The sequence below is a fragment of the Neovison vison genome, chromosome 4 (genome assembly GCF_020171115.1).
Source record: "Neovison vison isolate M4711 chromosome 4, ASM_NN_V1, whole genome shotgun sequence".
Classification (NCBI taxonomy): domain Eukaryota; kingdom Metazoa; phylum Chordata; class Mammalia; order Carnivora; family Mustelidae; genus Neogale; species Neogale vison.
In genome coordinates, this window is record NC_058094.1 from 184,395,958 (window position 1) to 184,416,911 (window position 20,954).

The following is a 20,954-nucleotide window of genomic DNA, read 5'->3' on the forward strand; positions in this document are numbered from 1 at the left end:
CCTCCTATCCACAACTACATGGCCCACTTCAGCAAAGGCCATGGTTAAGAAAGCAGAAATGAGAAGTCAAAAAAATACAACGCAATCGTACCAATAAAAGCAATTTAATTTGCTTTAAACTAGAGTAAACAATTTTATATATGCAAGGCTGCTCTATGCAAATCAGATGCAAATATAAATACTACCCTCCCTAGGGATAGCTTTTCCTTTGTTTCCTCTGGTTTCTAACCCAAATCCAATTTGGAAAATAAAAATAGAAAATGATCCTGTGGTGCGATAAATTTATTTATGCATCTTAGCAACTTTACCAATATTCACAAGCCCCTCCCTACCAAACAGTACCCATTAGCCTAAAGTGATTTGTTCGTGCTGAAGAGTTGTGTCTCATCACCAAGCACTAGGCAAGACTGAAGTATAAGAACATACCCAGCTGTGGATGTATATGAGCCTGAGAAAGTGAGTCATCTGTGTTCTAGAGTTCCATCCTAGATCAGCAGTCCTTCCCCACCTGTCCCCACAAAGTCTGCCAGAATAAATTCAGTTCTCTCTCTTCTGTGTTCCCACAGAACACTACTCAGTGGGTACTGGATGCATGAAGGGGTGAGTACAAAAAGAAGAACTGGTACTGCAAAGTCCGTGGACAGCGGAGCCATGGAAATCCACCATCAATTAACTTAGACGGGCATTACCTGTGCATTTTGGGAATCTCCCCATTCCTTATCATCCATTGGCTCCCAACCGCCCATTCTCGCCCAAGGTATTTTTAGAACAAAATGACAGCAGAATGATTTAAGAAGACCATGGCAGGAAGAAGGTGGTAATGTGACTGTTCTACACAAGGCTGCAAGGAATTTAAAAGTTGGACCTTCCCTGCAAACATTTGTTTCCTGCACATAAACAGGAACACCACACAGAGTCACTGGCACTTATTTTTAGAAAAAAAATCTGAAAGATGCAAAAAAAAATTTTTTTTTTTAAAGTACATTGTTTGTAGGCTAACTTGTCTGCCCTGGGGCAGCAACCCCAGCCCCTGAGGGTTAGTGTCCTATGAGGGCGCTCTTGCCCGCCTACCTGAGCCGGGAAGAACCAGAAGAAGAGGTTGCTGTTGTAGGTCTTATTCACAGTGAGGTAGCCAGCATAACTCTTCACATTCAAACCTGGGAAAGGAGGGACCAAACTCTTTCTTTTTCCTAGTGGAAGAACAAATTTACCCAAGGATTAGAGAAATGATACAATGTTAGCCAGCTCCATCTCAGCCCGTCTTCTCCCTCCCAGGGGATGGAGTGAAGAGAAAGGCTACCAGGGGACTGGCACAAAGCTGCTTACTGTAGCAAATTCCAGCCCGCCCTGGTCCATTCCATATATTCGACATTCACAACCTAGCCAAGGACAACTGACATTTTTAAACTTTTTTTTTTTTGGGGGGGTCCCCAAATATAGTTTATGAGCTATAATAAGATAATATATCTATATTTTTTAAGCTCCACTCTAAAAAGTAAATCATGGTATTCACATTTGAGCCACTGGGAAGGCCAGGGCAGAAGTCACCCAATCCCAAAACATGAGGCAGTTGAAAGAGAAACAACACAGCTATATAGCTCAGCCTCCGGAAGGCCTATATTCTCCACACTCTCCTTATCATGAAAGCAAAAGGCCTGCCACTTCCATTAAGGGAAATGGGCTGACGCATGTGGGCAGCGGGTAAGGCTGGGGAAGGTAGGGTGGGGCAGCCAGTGAGACTAAGGCTGACCTCGTGGCTACTCCGAGGAAGCCAAATAGTACAACAGGATGGTTGTAGAGGGCAGAGGTTGAGGCTTTTTTATGGCACCAAAGGGACAAGGACAGGGAGGGGGAAAGAGGGACTGCTCAGATAGCTTGAGAACACCCAGAAGTATATAAAACACTTTAGGAGCAAAGGAGCAAACATTTTCTTTTTTTTTTTTTTTAAGATTTTATTTATTTGTTGGAAAGAGAGAGAGAGAAGCAGACTCCTTGCTGAGCACAGAGCCCTACAGATCCAGGGCTCAATCTCAGGACCCTGAGATCAGGACCTGAGCCAAAACCAACAGTCAGATGCTCAACTTCCTGAGCCACCCAGGCGCCCATAGGAGAGCTAACACTTTAAAGGCAACAGTACTGAGGGCTTTATGTTATGCAATAGGTGTAATTATTGTTCCCCACTTTATAGATGAGCTGAAGCTCAGAGAGGGTAAGTACCTTGCCGGAGATCACAGCTTGTAAAGGAGAGCTGGGAGGCAAGCAAACCTAGCAGTTAGGCTTCAGAGTCTGCTCCTTCTCTCACCCTGCTATGCCGCTGCTTGACCACAGAGTTAGTCCGAAAGTATGAGTGGCAGGGGAGCAGAAACAGGAACAGTGATCAGGAACAGAATGGAGAAGAAACAAGAAAGAGATGGCAGCGTGTAGGGGGAACTGAAAGAGGGGTCTGGGTGAAGAGAGTTTCCTTCGTGGTGACAAAGCAAGTGTCCCCAGTAAAAAGTACTGATTCAAGAAAAGCTATTTATATCTGACACATATTAAGGTTGGCAGAGAGGAAAACGTCAGGAAGCTTGGTCCTGATTCACCCATGACACCAACTAAGCTGTGAAATGCACCTGCTCATCAGGAACAAGGAGCACCTGGGAGCAGAGGAGATGGTAGGACAAAGGCAGGGTCTCAACGGCAGTTTCCAGACGGTCCTGCTAAGCTAGCAGAACAGGAAGAACAGGGTTTTCTCAATCAGGCAGACCTAGGTCTGTAATTTTGACCAGGCTCCCTGAAAGTTGCTTTATCTCTCCTCTTGTGCAAAGTGTGGATACTGATTTCCTCCCCCACCCTGGGCTCTCCACAAGGATCAAATGAAGAAAGCTGCACATAAAATGAAGGTTCAGGGGGCGCCTGGGTGGCTCAGTGGGGTGAGCCTCTGCCTTCGGCTCAGGTCGTGATCCCAGAGTCCTGGGATCGAGCCCCGCATCGGGCTCTCTGCTCGGCGGGGAGCCTGCTTCCCTCTCTCTCTCTGCCTGCCTCTCTGCCTACTTGTGATCTCTCTGTCAAATAAATAAATAAAATATTAAAAAAAAAAAAAAAGAAGGCTCAGGGGGCTCCTGGGTGGCTCAGTTGGTTAAGCGACTGCCTTTGGCTCGGGTCGTGATCCCGGAGTCCTGGGATCGAGTCCCACATCAGGCTCCCAGCTCCATGGGGAGTCTGCTTCTCTCTCTGACCTCCCCTCTCATACTCTCTCACTCTGTCTCTCTCTCAAATAAATAAATATATATATTTTTAAATGAGGGCACAGGCGAGGGAAGAGAATATCATCACTAGCCCATGGGCCACCCCACCTACAATGAAGACGGCTTTTTTCTGGCTTAGTCCGGTTTCCCTAGGGAAGACTACATAACTCAATCCAGCTTCTCTAGCTCTTCCCAAATAGACTTAGCTTTCTCTGCCAGAAAAAAGCAAAGAAAAAAGAAAGGGAGAGGAGCATTTGAAGAAAAGGAAAAGGGAAATGTTTGGAAAACATGGTATGTGCCTGCCTTCCTCCCAGGCTACAGCCCTCCCCACAGCAGCCTTGCTTCCCTCCACCCTTCCTTGCTTCCGCTCTCAATTAGACCAAAGAAGGATCACCCTCCAGCGCTGGGCAGACTTTCAAAACTTCTTTTCTTTTTTTCTTTTCTTTTCTTTCTTTCTTTCTTTCTTTCTTTTTTGCCATTTAAAAATTGAGATATAATGGATGTGTAACATTATAGTAGTTTCAGATGTACAACCTAACCATTCGATATTTGTATATATTGTGAAGTGGTCACCACAATGTCTAGTAAACACCCCTCCCCATACACAGTTACATTTTTTTTTCTTATAATGAGAACTATATTTAAGATCTATTATCTTAGCAGCTTTCAGATATGCAATATAGTATTGTTAACTATGTCTACTAATAACTATTACTAACTACTACTAACTACTAACTAATATGTCACTATGCTATATTATCATATCTCCAGGACTTAATTTCTTTTCTAACTGGAATTTTGTACCTAAAACACTTTTGACATATTGTCCCCCAAACTATGAATATTCTCCAATCAGAGAACCTCAAAAAGGAGGAGAGAGAATTGGAGATGGAGGGGCTGAGAATAAGTTGAGATGTGAATCACAGAGAGGTAAGTGAGTGGGAGAGGATTCGAGAAAAAAGACAAAGAAAAATGAGGAAGGTCAAAGTAGAATGAGAAAAAGGAAATATGTAATAGAAAGGAGCTGAAGGGAATGGAAGATGGGAGAGAGATGATTAAATCAATCTATCTCTCTGCAGCCAGCCGAGCACAAGGTCCACTGGCCTGCTCTGAAAATGACTCCAGTGGTCCCCCGGCCGTCCTTTACTGAGGCTTCCAAAGATGTTTGTCTGCTCCCTTTTACTTACTCAGGTGCATTTCCTGCTTTCCTTCTAGATCAGGGACTACTGGAAAGCAGGGAAATTGCCTTGTTTATCTTTGTATCCACAGGGAGGCTGACTTAAGAACTTAAAGACATTCAATACACACTTTTTAATGAATTTAGTGAACGGATGAATGAATTGATAAACGAAAACCCGGCAAACTGACAACACAGTAAGATGAACATATTTCTACAAAAATCTGCTAAGGAAGGGAGCCTTATGACAATCTTAAGAATTTAGGAGAACTTTTCCCTGGCCCACAAAAATGTGTTTCACCCCGTTTCAATTTTTAAATTTCCTTTAACAAAATCATGGTAAAATAATTGAAAGATCTTTCAACTAAAATGATATTTCATATTTTCAAATGTTCGGTTTATCCTTCCAAAGTCTACTGATGAAACGTGGAAAATAAACTCCCAAGATTTTAGGAGTTTCTTACTTCCTGCAACCATGACTCACAATACAAATGTTCAAAACAGTTAAAAAAAGGAAAAGGTTTTCTTTGAAGTGATTTCACTTCCTCCATATTATTTACTGCAGTTACCAATGTTTGTGACATTAACACTTTGAAAAAGATTGGAGTGTGACCAAAGAAGGACTTGAACTAGCCAATCAGGATGTACCTCACATTTACAAAGACTCCAGTACAAGACAAGACTCTGCCAGACTGTAAGTAATAATAAAGACCTAATAAAAAAAATAGTCTTTAAAGTTTGTGAGAAGGCAGTATCTGTAAAGATTTTAAAATTTGCCTCCTTTATTCATTTTGTTTTAAGGGTTTCCTCTAGCTGCAGAAAAAGTAAACGTGCAATTACAATTACACAAAACTAAACCAGCTAATTGGGAGATTAAAAAAACAAAAAATTCCCTTGTCTTTTTGTGAATTACTATCTATCTCAAGAATGTTCCATTGTGATACTAAGACTCACGTTCCTAAGGTTTTGACAGACTCAATAAACAAAAGGGATCTGGGGGAATGAGGGGACCATCTGTCCAGAGTTTCCTGAACTTTCAGTAAAGCGGATGAATAAAATTATCTTTAATTATGTTATCAGGACTGCATTTGAGTACCCAGATGTACCAGATTTTGGATTAGCTACTTAAAATTCCATTCAAAAATTTTGACTGTGTAACAGAACTTTAGAAAGTGACTTATATCAGATTTACTATTTTAGATGTTGTTGCTCATCCGATGGTGAGCCATCAGACTTGGCACAGAAGGACAGAGGATGAAAACTACCCCCACCCACCAGGAGCTTTCTCCTGTACTGCTCGTGACCACAACGGTGAAATGCTTCTAGGCAACAAATACAGGAATGGGAGGGATGTGGATGGTTTCTCAGATGGGCTTCCCCATATTCTTTTGACTTGGTTCTTCAAAATGTGATACAGACACACCACCACAGTCACTTTCACCAAATGTCTCGGTTGGAACTGCTTTCCTTAGTACATGCACGTCCTTCTGTATCTACCCAAATCTCACTTAGATCCAAGTCTGGATCTAGTCACACAGTGCAGAGACTTATACCTCGGGTTCTGGAGTCAGCAGAGATAACTTTTAATTCTATCTCTGTCACTTACTATCTTTAAACAACCTTGACCAAGATACTTAATTTTCTGGGCCTCAGTTTTCTCATCTGTAAAATGGGAACAATACTTTACCTTCTTCACTAGGGTTGCTCTGAGGATTAAATAAACTAAGGTGTGAGTAACACCCATGTTTGGCACATATTCGGGTCTAAAACTTAAACTGTACAAATATTTATCTAGTGCCTATTACATATAGAACCTGTGCTGGGGGCGGGGGGTGTGTGTGCCTGAGCGGCTCAGTCAGTTAAGGATCTGCCATTAGCTCAGGTCACGATCCCAGAGTCCTGGGATCGAGCCCCATGCTGGGCTCCCTGTTCAGCGGAGACACTGCTTTTCCCTCTGCATGCTGCCCCCACTGCTTGTGCTCTCTCTTTCTCTGTCAAATGGATGGATAAAATCCTTAAAAGAAAAGAAAAGAAACTATGCTAGGTCCTGGGCATATAATTATTATATGTTGTTATTTTGTTATTTTGACTACTACACTATTACTGTTTTCTGCACTAACCAACCAATAGGATAGCCTTCTTCTCAAAATTTCCATTATGCCTACCTCGAATGTAATAATTTAGTGGTTTAGTACTCACTGTTTTATTCCTTAATTGTTTCATGTGTGTGCATCTGGTCACATCAGAAAAGCACAAGTGTCTTGGGGCACCTGGGTAGCTCAATGGGTTAAGTGTCTGCCTTCAGCTCAGGTCATGATCCCGGGGTCCTGAGATCGAGTCCTGCACCAGGCTCCCTGCTCAGCTCTCTCTCCCCCTGACTTCTCCACCCGCCGTGTGTTCTCTTTCTCTTTTAAATAAATAAAATCTTTTTAAAAAAGAAGAAGGAGAACACAAGAGTCTTAAATAAAGGAAAATAAATTGTAGCAGGCATATCACAGAGAAGAAGTCAGAAAATCTGAGTCCTAAACACATCTCTGGTACTCTTATCTGCATTTCCTTGGTCAGTTCATGTAAGGTATTAAAATCTCGAATTCCTCATCTGTGGATTGGTAGGGTGGGTTATGAGTATTCAGCTCTTGTTCAGCTCTAAACTTGCTTTGATTTCCTGTTAATGAACATAAACTAAGTCATCACTCTCCACTTATTAAAGAATCCAACATGAATGCATGTGATTCATTTTGGTGGATTTGGATATTTCTTTGCCTCTTCATATTTGTCTCGTGATATGAGCCTGAACTATTTTCCACATCAAGTAAAAATGAGTCTTTTTTTAAAAAAGAACTGACTACATTCTCTGACTACATCATCAAATATACACTGAGGAACACTGACCACATTATCAAAGTTTTTCACCTTTTCTTAGAAAAAAGATAATGAGACATGGAATCAGTATGTATGTCAGAAAAAGACATGTCACCAGGACTCAAATGCAACCCTTAAGATACAAGAATGTGTTGGTTTTAAAGGAAACAAAACAAAACAAAGCAAAACAAAAATGATGATATCCTATTAGCTATGAGAAAATTTCAAATGAAGAGAAGCTGCTTTATTTTAAAACTTCTTAACAGAGTCCACATGCTTATTTTGGTCTTTAAAATGATTATTTCCCTAAAATACCCAGTATCACTTCCACACATTCTCCTGCTATCAATCAACCTACCAGCCTCACAGCCATTAATTCAGTTTTCCCTTCTGTGATGAGAGAGAAACTTCAGTCCTTCAAACCAAACCCCTCCATCTATGGGCCAGCCGCCATATTGCTCATCTACTTAAGGAAAGTACTCCTGGGGCTCAGTCAGTTAAGCATCTGACTCTTGATTTCAGGTCTGGTCATGCATGATCTCAGGGTTGTGGGATTGACCCGTGTAAGGCTCTGCCCCTGTAGACCCGTGTAGAGTCTGCTTGTCCCCCTCCCTCTGCTCCTCCACCTGCTCTCACTTTCTCTAATAAGTAAATAAATAAAATCTTAAAAAAAAAAAAAAAAAAAGTAAATACTCCTGAAATAGTTGCCCCATCCTCTCCTGGATCATTTCTATCAGCAAACACATGGTCTCTTACTCTCTTAAAGGCCCTTCCTGACCCCATAGCACCCTCCAGCTACCACCCCATTTCTCTGATTCCTTATACAAATAGCACCTCAGGCTAGCTGCCTAAATACTATTTTATAGTTCGGGAGCCTACTGATGTCCCGAAAGATTAAGTAATTTATCTACACAGTGATTTACTTAAATATAAAGAAGCATTAAGAGCTTAAAATACCATAAATTTCAGTCTCTGATGATACCAAATAACACTTCTTTCCTATTAATAGTAACAGAAAAAGCCACAATGTCTAAATAAAAACCACTTGCAAACACTAATATTTAGGGAAAAATTTACAGGTTACAAAGAGCCTTCATGTGATTTTCTCCTCTGATTCTTAAAATCCCTGCAATGTGACCAAGTGATCATTTGTCCATCTAGTTAAGGAAGAAACCGAGGCCTAGGAGGTTTGCGGAACTTGCCAGGCCAGGGGGCCCAATATGATGCCTGTGGTCATAGAGAGTAGTGAGGTTGTTTGGGTGTGAATCCTGAATCTACCAGCTGGTGTCCAGCTGACTCTGGCAAGTAACAGAATCTCTTCCTGCTTTAGTGTTTTTGTGTGTCAAATGGGTACAGCTCCCCCCTGGGCTGTGGAGATGCTTACATGAGTTTATGTAGAATCCTTTGAACCAGTAACTGACATATATCAAGTTCTAAGGTTAATATTCACTTCATTAGGGGTGACTGGGTGGCTCAGTGGGTTAAGCCTCTGCCTTCAGCTCAGGTCATGATCTCAGGGTCCTGGGATCGAGTCCCGCATCGGGCTCTCTCTACCCAGCAGGGAGCCTGCTTCCCTCTCTCCCTCTGCCTGCCTCTCTGCCTACTTGTGATCTCTTTCTATCAAATAAATAAATAAAATCTTAAAAAAAAATAGTCACTTCATTAAGTGTCCAGCTGTGGACAGGCACTATGCTAATTTTTTTTAATAAATAGAACTGTTGGGCCTACACCACTAGATAATCTGTCCCTGAAAAACTCTCATTTTAGCTAAAAATTCTGATATCATAGGACATCAAACATTAATATTTGAAATAAAACAACTGAGTATAAACCCCAGAAGGTATTTTGAATCCTGTAAGATGACTGTTTTAAAAAAATAAAAAACCTGTTGAAAATTTACCAGTGGTTTTCTGATTTTATGAAACTTACCTTCTGCGAGTTTTCCAGCTTCAATGTAGGAAGTAAGAAATAATGGCTTTCCTACGTCTCCCTTACGTGGTACGGAAACCCGAGCTTTTTTGTATATGGAGTGAAAGAGTCCATTACCACCGGGGCTGAACATGAACATGGTCACCAAAACAGTCACCTTCCACATGGCACCGACCATTCCCCCTAGTCCTAGGAGGAAAACGACAAATGATTCTGAAGAGTAAATATTGACTTTTTACATATAAGGCTTTTTACATATAAGACCTTCATTTATTTCATTCAAAAAATAGGTATATTGAAAAAAAAGAAAAGTATATTGGGCGTGTTAAGCACCTTGGAAACAACCTGAATAAAACAGACCCAATCCCGGCTTACCCCAAAGTGGGCAGTCTAAGAGAGAAGGAGGCACTATCCAGGTTTATATTTGTATTTCTAAATACAGAAAGACATTTTCTATTTCTAAAACCGTGGTCTGAAAAGTAAATTCAATGCAGGATTAGCTAAAACTTCAAGACAACAGGACTCTGTAACTGATCACCAGATGAGTGGTAGAGACAGTTACTTACCACAGGACGGGAGAGGATTGGGAAGACTGAGAGAACCCAGGAAGGCCTTACCAAGGTCGCAGAGGTGCGTAAAAGGTGGGTGGAGCCCAAATGGGCAGGAGAAATGGGGAAGGCATCACTGATGGGTGGAACAGCTTGAGCAAAAGGGAAATATGAGTTGTCCATGGCAGAGAAATTTTTAAAATTTAAAACAAAACAGATTTCCAATTACCTCTTCTCTCTCTACAAATCATAAACTTTGCATCTGAGAACAAAAAAAGAAAGAAGGAAGAAGGAGGTCCTAGGACTATCTATAGGTCCCTGTCCCTATAGCTACCAGATTAGTAAACTCAAGAGCTATGCCTCAAACTTTATGAACACAGCTTTTTAAGGGTCTTCGAATCTAATGTTTGTCTAGAGTATTCATCTCAGCTGATAATAATAATGGCTTAAAATTATATGATTTCCCTAAACTTGTACATAAACATATAATTTGAATTTACAATGGGCTTTCCCATGTGTTTCCAGCTGATCTGAATAGCTTAGTAACCCGACCAGGAAATCAAAAGTGATTATCACCAATTTTAGATAAGGAAAATTTGACTCCAAGGAATGCCTCATCCTAGGACATGCAGAACCCAGTCAAGGCCAAGATCAGGTTAAGTTAAGTCAGGTGAACAGTCAGGGCTGGACTGCAACTTTTTCTAAAATTTTGATGTTTTGTTTATCATGGGTTTTTTTTTCTTTCATTAATTTTGATCCCCCACCAAATATTGCATTAAAATACTATGTATCATGATTATTGAGTTTTTTGGCATGCTCTTAAATTTTACCCTGGGCAAAGGCCACACCTGATTCACCTTAATCCTTAATGCTAAGAATTATGATCCTACATCAGTACTATTATTACTCTGCCTTACTACTATTTAAGCATGATCCAAATTCTTAGCTCTAAAGTCTTAAGTAAAGTACACGAAACAAATAAATACTTTACTCACTCAGGTTTCTGGATGTAAAAAGAAATATATAAAGATGTGAACATAATGCATGCTTTGGACTATTAAAATCGTGCTTTAAAATACCATGCCATTAAAACATCTTAAAAACACAAAATATATAAAAATCTATTACCACGTATTTATCACAACCCAAACTGGCATAACATGAAGATACTGGTTGTAACAAATTTTAGACACATTTCCCCAGTAAGATAGACATTTACCATTATAATTTGATCAAATATACAATGCTTGTCAAATCTTTCATGATTGACTTAATAGAATTCCCCATACTTCATGTAAACAAGCCTAACCAAATACAATCCGTAGCTAAAAAATGGTTTTGCCTATAATAAGGAACAAAATGAATTTAAAACCTGAAATTAGTCCCAAGAATCCCAAGAGTAGTGACCACTATGGAGCTGATAAAACATTTTAAAAAATTATGTGAACTTGTTACACTGATGTTTTAATAACATAACTACTTTCAAGGAATACTTAAAATCAACAATCTTACTAACTGGTTCAGGAAAAAAAAAATCTGTGGAAGCAAAAAAATAAGGGAAGAAGCTCTTCCAGTAAGAGTTTTTGTTTTTTTTTGTTTTTTTTCCTGGAGGCAAGAAACTAATCAGGCCATCTAATTTCTCCATCTTCCTGTTGCAAACCCCCAGCTCCCTTTAATGGAAGTCATTAATATTTAAATAACCAGGGCAGTAACAACACTTCCCTTGTAAGCAGATGTTGACTCAAAGATGTTAAAGGAGGAAAGAGGTAAAACTCATCTTGTTTTAATTGACATACATCTAATACATAAAAGTAAGAGTTGGGTCAATTTAGTAGATCTCATTAACATTTAATCAAATAACTATTAGAGTCATGGTTTCTCATGCCGGTGAATTAAAGCAACAACATACTTCATTTCATAATTCTCATTTAACCATCAGAATTCCTGAACTGTGCTGGGCTGTCATCTTTCTTCAAGAAAATGAGAGCTATTATCATGAATGGAGAAGTTTTGTTTCTTTTTTTTCTTAAATTCTTCTCAAATGTTTTCGTTTATCCTAAATTAGCTCAAATCTTGTAATGTATTGAACATTTATTGAGTACTTTCTAAACAAAACACCCTGTGCTAGAAGCTATTGCCCAAAGAAAGTGAAAAAAAATTATTAACCATACAATTTACCATGTCTATATGAAATAATATGAAAACATTGATGCTATTTCCAGTTCAAATATATTGTATTGAAGGATTCAGGCAAACTGCTCCTTCTAATGTTTAGAAACATAAAATCTAAGTAAATACAAAGCAATATTGGCAGAATTAAGTAAGCTAAAGGTCAAAAGCATATGATTTATTAAAATTATCTTACTAAACCTTAAATATTACAGTTGGAAACCTTATGTCCAAAGTACAGTGTTTTTCTATAAACACAGCTATTTAACACAGTGATCCTTAGAATAATAAAAACTATCAACAATGTAAACAATTTAAGATAAGTAAGTTGTTGTACACCAAAAAGATGGAATTATACACAGCCATTAAAATGATAAGAATATTTTGGAAAATATACTAAAATATTAGGCAAAGAAAAGCAGGCTATTATATTGGATATATGGTAGTTTCTCTAATACTTTTTAAAAATTTCTAAAGTTTCTACAATAATGACTTATAATTAGAAAAAAAAAGTTTTCGGTTTTGCTTTTGTTAAGATAAATGAAGCAACTGATAGACATGGCAAAAAAATGCTTGTTCCTTATTCCTTGTTACTACCTGGTTATGACCTCTTGCGTTTCCTAGGAATAAGGGTTCTGTTTGTTCTTTTAGAATACATTCTTCTTTCTCTAACATTCTATGAGGATGTGTCTTGATCTCCTAGAGCCATAGAACATCAAGACTCAAAGTACACTTTCTCTTTGGCAAATGAGAAAGCTCTGCATAAATGTGAGATGCTGTTATAATAATAATTTCTATAATTATATTGTATTTAATTCTGCCTGGAATCGAGTTTGTGACAAACGTGCACATAGTTGGTTGGCAAATATCTGTTGAACTGATGTGTCTAAATAATGAATCATATTTTAGACAGATATGAGATATTAGAGATTCATGTGGCTTAATTCTTTCATCTTGGAGACTAAAATTGGAGCCAGAGAAGTACGTAAGTGACTTAAGATTACACCGCTGGTGAGTAGCAGGGCCAAGACTCAAAGCCAGGATCTATTTATGGCTCTACATCAAATCTGATTTCCACACTCCATCCTTGGTTACAATTATATTCAGATATTCTGTTATTATCTCAATAGATAATTAACAGCCTGTAACAGTCTGAAACCCCATTCAGAGATCATTAGAATGTGCAATAAAAAGTGACAAATGAATAAAGAGAAATATTAATAAGTCAATCTTCTTAGAGAAATTTGGTTTTTAGAAACAGACACTGATCCAGGTTCTGTCAGCTCATTCATCGAAACTTTAGTGAGACAGCGACTTCTCTGGGTCCCAGTCAATGTGTTAAAACCAGTGGTTACCTTTCCAGGAGCTTTGAGAGCTTGATGTTCAACAAAGCCATTGTTAAAAATTAAATTTACCATTTAATAAGCCCTCTTTAAAAACCTAAGTAATAAATACTCAGAACTCATCACTTCATAAATATTTACTACATTTTACCGTGACTCCAGGGATACGGTTTTTGTATGTGATGGACAAATTCCATAATGGTTTGCTACAGTGCATTTCTTTCCAACTCTGTGTTCAGGAACATCTTGCTGGTACCTTGAAATCAGCCCTGGTGGGAGTATTTACACCACAGAAATCAGCAAAGATTCCCACCCCCAGAGAACTGGTTTCTAAAGATTTACCCACACACAGTGGTCTCCTATTCCTAATTTGAAAAAAATGAGCTGGAAACTACTTTCCATCACACTCCAATTCCAATTGAAATAATCAGCAGAAGAGACAAAAAGGAAAACCCTACCAAGTTGTCCTAGTGTTTGAAAGCAACCATTAATAGGTCAGATATGCAAGCCTTCTGGAAAAGAAACTCGGAAACCGTGTGTTCTACCAATGAAGAAAGAATCAAAAACAAAAACTCCAGAATGAGGACAAGGAAACAGCCACTCTCTGTTCTCTCCTTCCCACTTGCCTATTTTATATGATACTTATTCCAACCAACAGATAGGAATTGCTCACATAATAAATGCTGTACCTGCAATAAAATAGCTATTTGGATTCCCCTGTCCATATTTAACAGGCGTTAGTAGCTCCCAATGTGAAAAAAAAAAAAAATTCCCCAAAACAAAACAGGCCAACTAGTAATAGACATTTCCATGAAATCTGCAATAAAAGAAAGGTACGAGAAAGTGGTTCCTCTACTCTACAAAGATGTAAGCACATCTCGAGATTATTCAAGCGTATCCCAAGCACCCGAATCCTATAACAGAGCTATTATGCAACCTTCCACTAAATACCAATTCTAGCTGTTTTGCTGAAAGATTTCCATGCAAACCAGTGTTTTATTTGTTAATTTAGATAAACAAACCTTCAACTAAATAAGTCTTTATTCTGAGGAATCCACTACTCATTTTCCTTAGGACATCATTTTAATTTCTCAAATTGATGTTCGAAGCACTCTTTCCCCAGGAAAGACACAGTGCAAGACACACCAGGCGAGAGGTGATAGGTAACCTTCTGCTGAGGGGGCACTGAGAACATGCCCATCTCCTTCTCCCAGACCACCCCTCTGGCATCAGACAGGGGCATCTAATCTTGCTAATGACTCAGTCATTCCCATCTCTGCCATCGTATTTTTGGACTCATAGGAAAGGGAGATACGTGGCAGGTAGACAATGAAAAGAATCAGGAAGAAGAGGAATAATATCATCTGACTTTACCTCAAAGTCTCACTCCAGCGAAAAGGAAAATTTGAATGGCGGTGGGAAGTTAGAAGAAGACATGTCCCAAAATGTTAGTAATGGCTTTGAAACAGAAAGACATCCTTATGAGGCCTCATCAGTAATAGCTACCAATCACTGAACATTCTCTATATTCAAGGAAATGTGCTAATTGCTTTATATTTTTATTTCTGACCTTTCTGGGGCAGATAGTGTTATCATTCTACTTTAGGGATTTGAAGATGATCCTCAGAGAATTTATTTTATATATATATAATATATATTTAATATATATATTATATATAAATATATATTATTGGCCCAAGTCCACACCACTAATAAGTGGTAAAGCAAAGAGTTAATGTCAATTCTAAGACTATTCTATAGTCCCAATACCAGCATCTCCCAAAATGTGGGCCAGAGTCCCTCTTCCTTATTCAGGTAAATTTGGAAATATAATATATCCCTACAGAATTAAATTATTATGTGGCTAAGAAGTTCTTCTGTAAATCAACCTGTTAAAACTTTAGCCCAGTATTTCTTAAACCAACAATTTTTCTTTAAGATTTTTTTTTTTTTAAATTTGAGAGAGAGTGAGCGAGAAAGTATGAGTCAGGGGAGAGGCAGAGAAGAAACAGGCTCCCCAGCACCCTGGGATCATGACCAGAGCTGAAGGCAGACGCAGAACTGACTAAGCCACCCAGGCGCCCTCCCAAACCAACAGGTTTTGATCAGGAAAGGCTTCTTATTATTGTGTAATATCTAAAAATTTTATGTCATGCACTCTGTGGCCTTTATTTATTCAACAAAACATGGTAGAGGAACATGTATATCCTAGGCCCTCCTGCTGGGCTAACACTTCATGTAGGGTCTGGAAACATCTCTGGGTAGAACCCCCTTGAGGAAACAATGCAAAGGCCCTGAGGTGCAACTAAGTTTTATTTGTTGTTGGTTGATGGGAGCACAGTGAATGAGGAAGGAAGTGGCAGGCACATGATGAATTCAGAGGGTGGTCAGGAACAAAATAGGTCGAGTTTTAGCTCTATTCATATTCGTTAGCATTAGGGAATAATACACCCTGCTCAGAATTGTGAAATGGGAAATGGTCACTCCGGCTGCCATCTAACAAGTGGACTATGGGAGAATAAGGATGGAACCAGAAGGCCAATTAGGAGGCTGATGATGTAATATTCTGGGAGAGACAGCAGAAGCTGGAGCCAAGAGGTATCGGGGGAGGGGTGAGGCATGGGAGCTACGTTTTGTAGGCAAGCCTACTTAAAACATTCTAATGTTTTAAGCCCTCTCCCACCACCCCATTTGTGGTCCTTTTTATAGTAGCCCTAGGAACTAAGACATGGATAGTGGGACAAATATCCAACTGGAGGTGGGGAAAACTCTGGGAGGAGTCAGGACGGAGGGGGTAAAATGTGAACCATCAACAATCAAATGGGAAAGAGAAGCTAAATTGTTTTCTTATCGAGGTATGTTTGGCATTATTATAAGCCAGGATCTCTCACAGGACCCTTTGTGAATTATTAGTTCAGTAAGATATTAATGGATTTTTTAAAAAGATTATTTATTTATTTATTTGACAGAGAGAGAGAGAGAGAGATCACAAGTAGACAGAGCAGCAGGCAGAGAAAGAGAGAGAGAGAGGGGGAAGCAGGCTCCCCACTGAGCTGAGATCCCAGGACCCTGAGATCATGACCTGAGCTAAAGGCAGTGGCTTTAGCCCACTGAGCCACCCACGTGCCCCGATATTAATGGACTTTAAAGGGAAAAAAGTTTGGAAAAATTTGGGTTAAACAAACTTAAACAGGGTTCCCGTTTCCAGAACATCTCAGAGCCTTTCAATTGTTAATGGGCAGCATGTGTGTGTGGTTTTTTTTTTTTTAAGATTTTATTTATTTGACAGACATAGATCACAAGTAGGCAGAGAGGCAGGCAGAGAGAGAGGAGGAAGCAGGCTCCCCGAGGAGCAGAGAGCCCAAGATGGGGCTCAATCCCAGGATCCTGAGATCCTGACCTGAGCTGAAGGCAGAGGCTTTAACCCACTGAGCCACCCAGGTGCCCTGGGCAACATGTGTTTATCTGACTGTGACACTATTCTTAGAGAGATCCTGAATCCAGAGGTTTACATAAGACATACCCAGATGAGAACACTAAGTCCCAGGTTGAACAATTTCTCTAGTCCTGGGTTAATTTTCTCAAGCCCCCACTTAACTACTATAAACAGTTAAGCTGGAATTTGAAGCCAGACCTAGATGATTCTGAAGTCCATGTATTTTACAATACATCACTGTGTCAATGACATAACATAAGAAAACCTGCCTCCATCTAACTTTTGACAAAAGCAGAATTCTGGGTAAACTAGGTTATCTTGGCATTTGCAAAACCTACAGGTGCTAAAATTGCAAGTGATTTAAGGGCATGTTTATCTACAACGCAGTGAAAATCACATGCCCAGAGAATGCTTCATAATGGATTTCTAGTGTACGTCCTTCATTTTTGAAAATGATTTTTTAGGGGTGGCTAAAGCCCTCAGTCCTTTAGGATTCACAGCAAAAGCACTATCTTCCAGTGAGAAATTCTTTATTTTTCTGATATAAATTAGCCCAATTCTTTTTAGACTTGGCATCTTTTTTCCTATCTACTGTAACTAAATTCATCAAATAAAACATTAAGATATACAGTGTGGTAAATACAAGGGTAAGACTGGGCACTATGGATGAGAATATTTTATATGAGGATGATTCTGGGAAATTCTGCAATGTCATCTTAACTATTACTCCCTGAGGTGACAAGAAACTCCTCCCTGATTACAAAACAGAGATATGACTATGTATTACACATTACATATTATTATGTAATACTCCCTTAGTTAAGTCTAGTACTTTGCTTATCTCTTAACCACACATTGTCTCATCTGGTCTTCAGAGTAGTTAGTGGCTGTTCAACAGGGGCCCATGCTGATGGAGCAGAGCTGGGGCAGACTCCAAGTTCACTAGACCATCCACTCAATTCAATAAACAGGCTGACCCTTTAACAACATGAAGGTCAGGAATGTGACCCCCTGTACAGCTGAAAAGTCAGACTCCCTCCACATTTAATGACTAATAATCTACTGTTGACTGGAAGCCTTCCAATAACATCAACAAGTAACACATATTTTGTATATCATATGAATTATACACTGTATTCTTACAATAAAGGAAGCTGGAGAAAAGAAAATATTATTTTTTTTAAAGATTTTATTTATTTATTTGACAGACAGAGATCACAAGTAGGCAGAGAGGCAGGCAGAGAGAGAGGAGGAAGCAGGCTCCCCACTAAGCGGAGAGCCCGATGTGGGGCTCGATCCCAGGACTCTGGGATCATGACCTGAGCCGAAGGCAGAGGCTTTAACCTGCTGAGCCACCCAGGCGCCCCAGGAATGAAAATGTTATTAAGAAAATCAAAAGGAAGAAAAAAATACATTTACAGTACTATACTGCATTTATCAAAAAAAAAAAAAATCTGCATGTAAGTGGTCCCATGAAACTCAAATTATGTATCTTCAGCTCCTACTATGTGCTAGACTCCAGTGTAGGCAGAGAGAACCAAACACACAAAGTCTCTGCCTTCATGAAATTTACCCTACAGTGGGAAAGAGCCCGATGAGAGCTATCAAGAAAATGAAAGCAGGGTAAAGGGGTTCAGAGTGATGGGTCGAGGAGTGATGTTATTTTACAACAGGATGGTTAGGGAGGGTCCCTCTGAGAAAGTGACATGGGAGCAGCTCAGAAGGATATGAGAGACTTCCATTTGAATCCAGGGAGAAGAGAGCTCCTAGCTGGAAAACTGATCTCAAAGGCCCGATCACAGGAGGCAAAGAGGATGGAAACTAGTGTGGCTAGAGTCCAGCAAGTAAGGGGGAATGTGGTACTGAGTCGGGCCAGGTCTCAGATCATTCTGGGTGTTGGAAGTCAACATGTGATTTGGAAGAATCCCTTCTCCCCAGCCCTGATGTTTCCATCCACGGTGAGGCTGGCCTCTGGCCACCCTGTTGCTCACTCCCAGGAGGCTGGGGCGAGAGGTGGAAAGGTTTATCTGGTAGATAAACGTAGGCATGCTAGGCTCTGTACGGGGAGCAATGCTCTCCTCTCTTCACCCGGTCTGGGCCTGTACATGGCAGATTTCATGGGGAAATCTGCCCAATGCTGGGCTTCAGTCGCAGGAGATTCATTTGCCCAGAACTAAGAGTTTCAGCCCAACCCAGCTTGTCTCAGGAATACAGACAGCATTTCACTCTCCACCCGCCTTGCTCCTTGTCTTCTCAATTTCTACAAAAATCAGGGGGAAGGAAAGAAGTTTGCTATTCCGGGGAGCTCCATATTTTATTCTATTCTTCCAGTAGAATAGAACTTGGGGTTTATTCTGAGTGTAACAGGCTGGAGGTTTTCCCCACTGCACCTCACTGTCTCTAGTATCCTGCAAACATTTCATCATACATGTAATTAGGAAAGGCATCCCTAACAGAATCAGCTTCACACACATATTCAGAATTTGAAGTTCCATACGGTCTTACTAGCCCACACCAGCCCTGGAAAGCTATAAGAGTTGATCACAAGAAATGATCTTTAAAAATCTAACTGTCTCAGGGTGCCTGGGTGGCTCAGTGAGTTAAGCCGCTGCCTTCGGCTCAGGTCATGATGGCAGGGTCCTGTGATCCAGCCCCGCATCAGGCTCTCTGCTCAGCGGGGAGCCTGCTTCCTTCTCTCTCTCTCTGCCTGCCTCTCTGCCTGCTTGTGATCTCTCTCTGTCAAATAAATAAATAAATAAATAAATTAAATCTTAAAAAAAAAAGAAATCTAACTATCTCAGGGGCACCTGGATGGCTCAATCAGTTAAGCATCTACTTCCAGCTCAGGTCATGATCCCAGGGTCCTGGGATCCTGGGATCCTCTGGGATGGAGGCCCATGTCGGGCTCCCGGTCAGCGGGGAGCCTGCTTCTCCCTCCACCACTCCCCACCACTCGTGTTCTTTCTCTCTCAAATAAATAAAGGAAATATTTAAAAAAAAAATCAGACCATCCCAAATACCTTCGCACAGGTAATCAGAGGGTAACAAAGTCACGGACTACTTAGCAAGAATAAATAAATGTGGAACTGAAACCCCTCATTAAGTATTTTAAAATCAAGTATGCATAGTATACAAGAGGAGCCCACAGACTTATTGATCTGGTTCTTCTGCCATGGGATGGAAACATCGCCTACAATTACCTCTGTAGTTTCTGAAAGCAAAACAAAACAAAACAAAGCTAACAAAACAATTTTCATTCCCTTCCTTGCTGCATTCTCACTTCTGTCCATACCGTCTTGCCCCAATCATTAATGATCTTCAAATTCCCAAATTCAAAGGTCTTTGTCTTAATTGCCTTCTCTGACATGTTGACATTACCACTTTGGTAAATTTACCAATGCTTTGCCTTCTGTAATCTGTGCTTTCGTGGGTCTTCTAGAATATTTTCTTTCATGGCTACCTTTTCTCCTGCCTTCCCCTTAAAGGGTTTCCCAGGAGTCTAACCTTGGTCCATAGCTTATCTCTCTCCACACATCTCTCCAAGGTGGTCCTATCACTCTAAGATGATCTTCCATGGGACACCACTCAAATAACCACTCTTCTGTGAAGCTGCAGGCTCATCTACCCAGCTGCCTGCTGAACACCTTCACCCCATGACCCATGAATATATTAAACTCAACTGGTCCACACGGAACCTAATACTTTTGCTAAAACACAGTGAATTGAACACATTTGTTTATTTCTGTTCCCTCACAAAACCATGCTAATAAATCCCATGGCCAAAGAAAACAGCAAATATGGCAGATCAAAATTTTGTTGTTACTGTTAGATGGAAAGTGAACAGGTAGTCTGTAGCAGAGAATGAAAGCAGAGTATCAATGAGAAGCTCATTCATGTCACAAAATCACAGACAGGCCAATGGTAAGTCCGGGACACTGCGGGAGGCAAGGGACAGCATGGCACCAAAATCAGAGGGACAGATGAGAGTCTGTAACACAGGGTAGAGCCTCAGACCCTTCCTGACCCTAGCAGAGGAACAGACTCCTTCTGCAGAAAATTTATTCTTTGAAAAATTAAGCCATTGAAACTCTAGACTTGAGAATATGAAATATAGGAAAAGTTGGGGAAGAAAGTATACATAGTGATTGCCTCTGGTCCCTCCAACACTCAGCTCTAAGAAAGCTGACAGCCCTCTCTGCCTCTATCTCTCACCCATGCAGGAAAATGAAGGAGTTTTCTCTGGAATACCCAAATCCACTGAAA

The 20,954-nt window shown here is 40.1% G+C and overlaps 1 protein-coding gene across 5 annotated transcripts in view; it reads right to left on the reverse strand.

Moving 5' to 3' along the window:
* Positions 1–20,954, reverse strand: part of CPVL (carboxypeptidase vitellogenic like) — a 132,539-nt gene that overhangs the window by 96,179 nt on the left and 15,406 nt on the right. For 4 of the 5 annotated variants that reach the window (XM_044246300.1, XM_044246296.1, XM_044246299.1 and 1 more), the window contains exons 2-3: positions 9,196–9,384; positions 1,072–1,190 (exon numbers count right to left, since the gene is read on the reverse strand). In XM_044246300.1, the coding sequence (XP_044102235.1) occupies positions 1,072–1,190; positions 9,196–9,373 (297 nt within the window). In that variant the 5' untranslated portion in view covers positions 9,374–9,384. Of the gene's footprint in view, positions 1–1,071; positions 1,191–9,195; positions 9,385–9,761; positions 9,809–20,954 lie in introns of those variants that run through there. The other variant, XM_044246297.1, reaches the window with a different exon arrangement.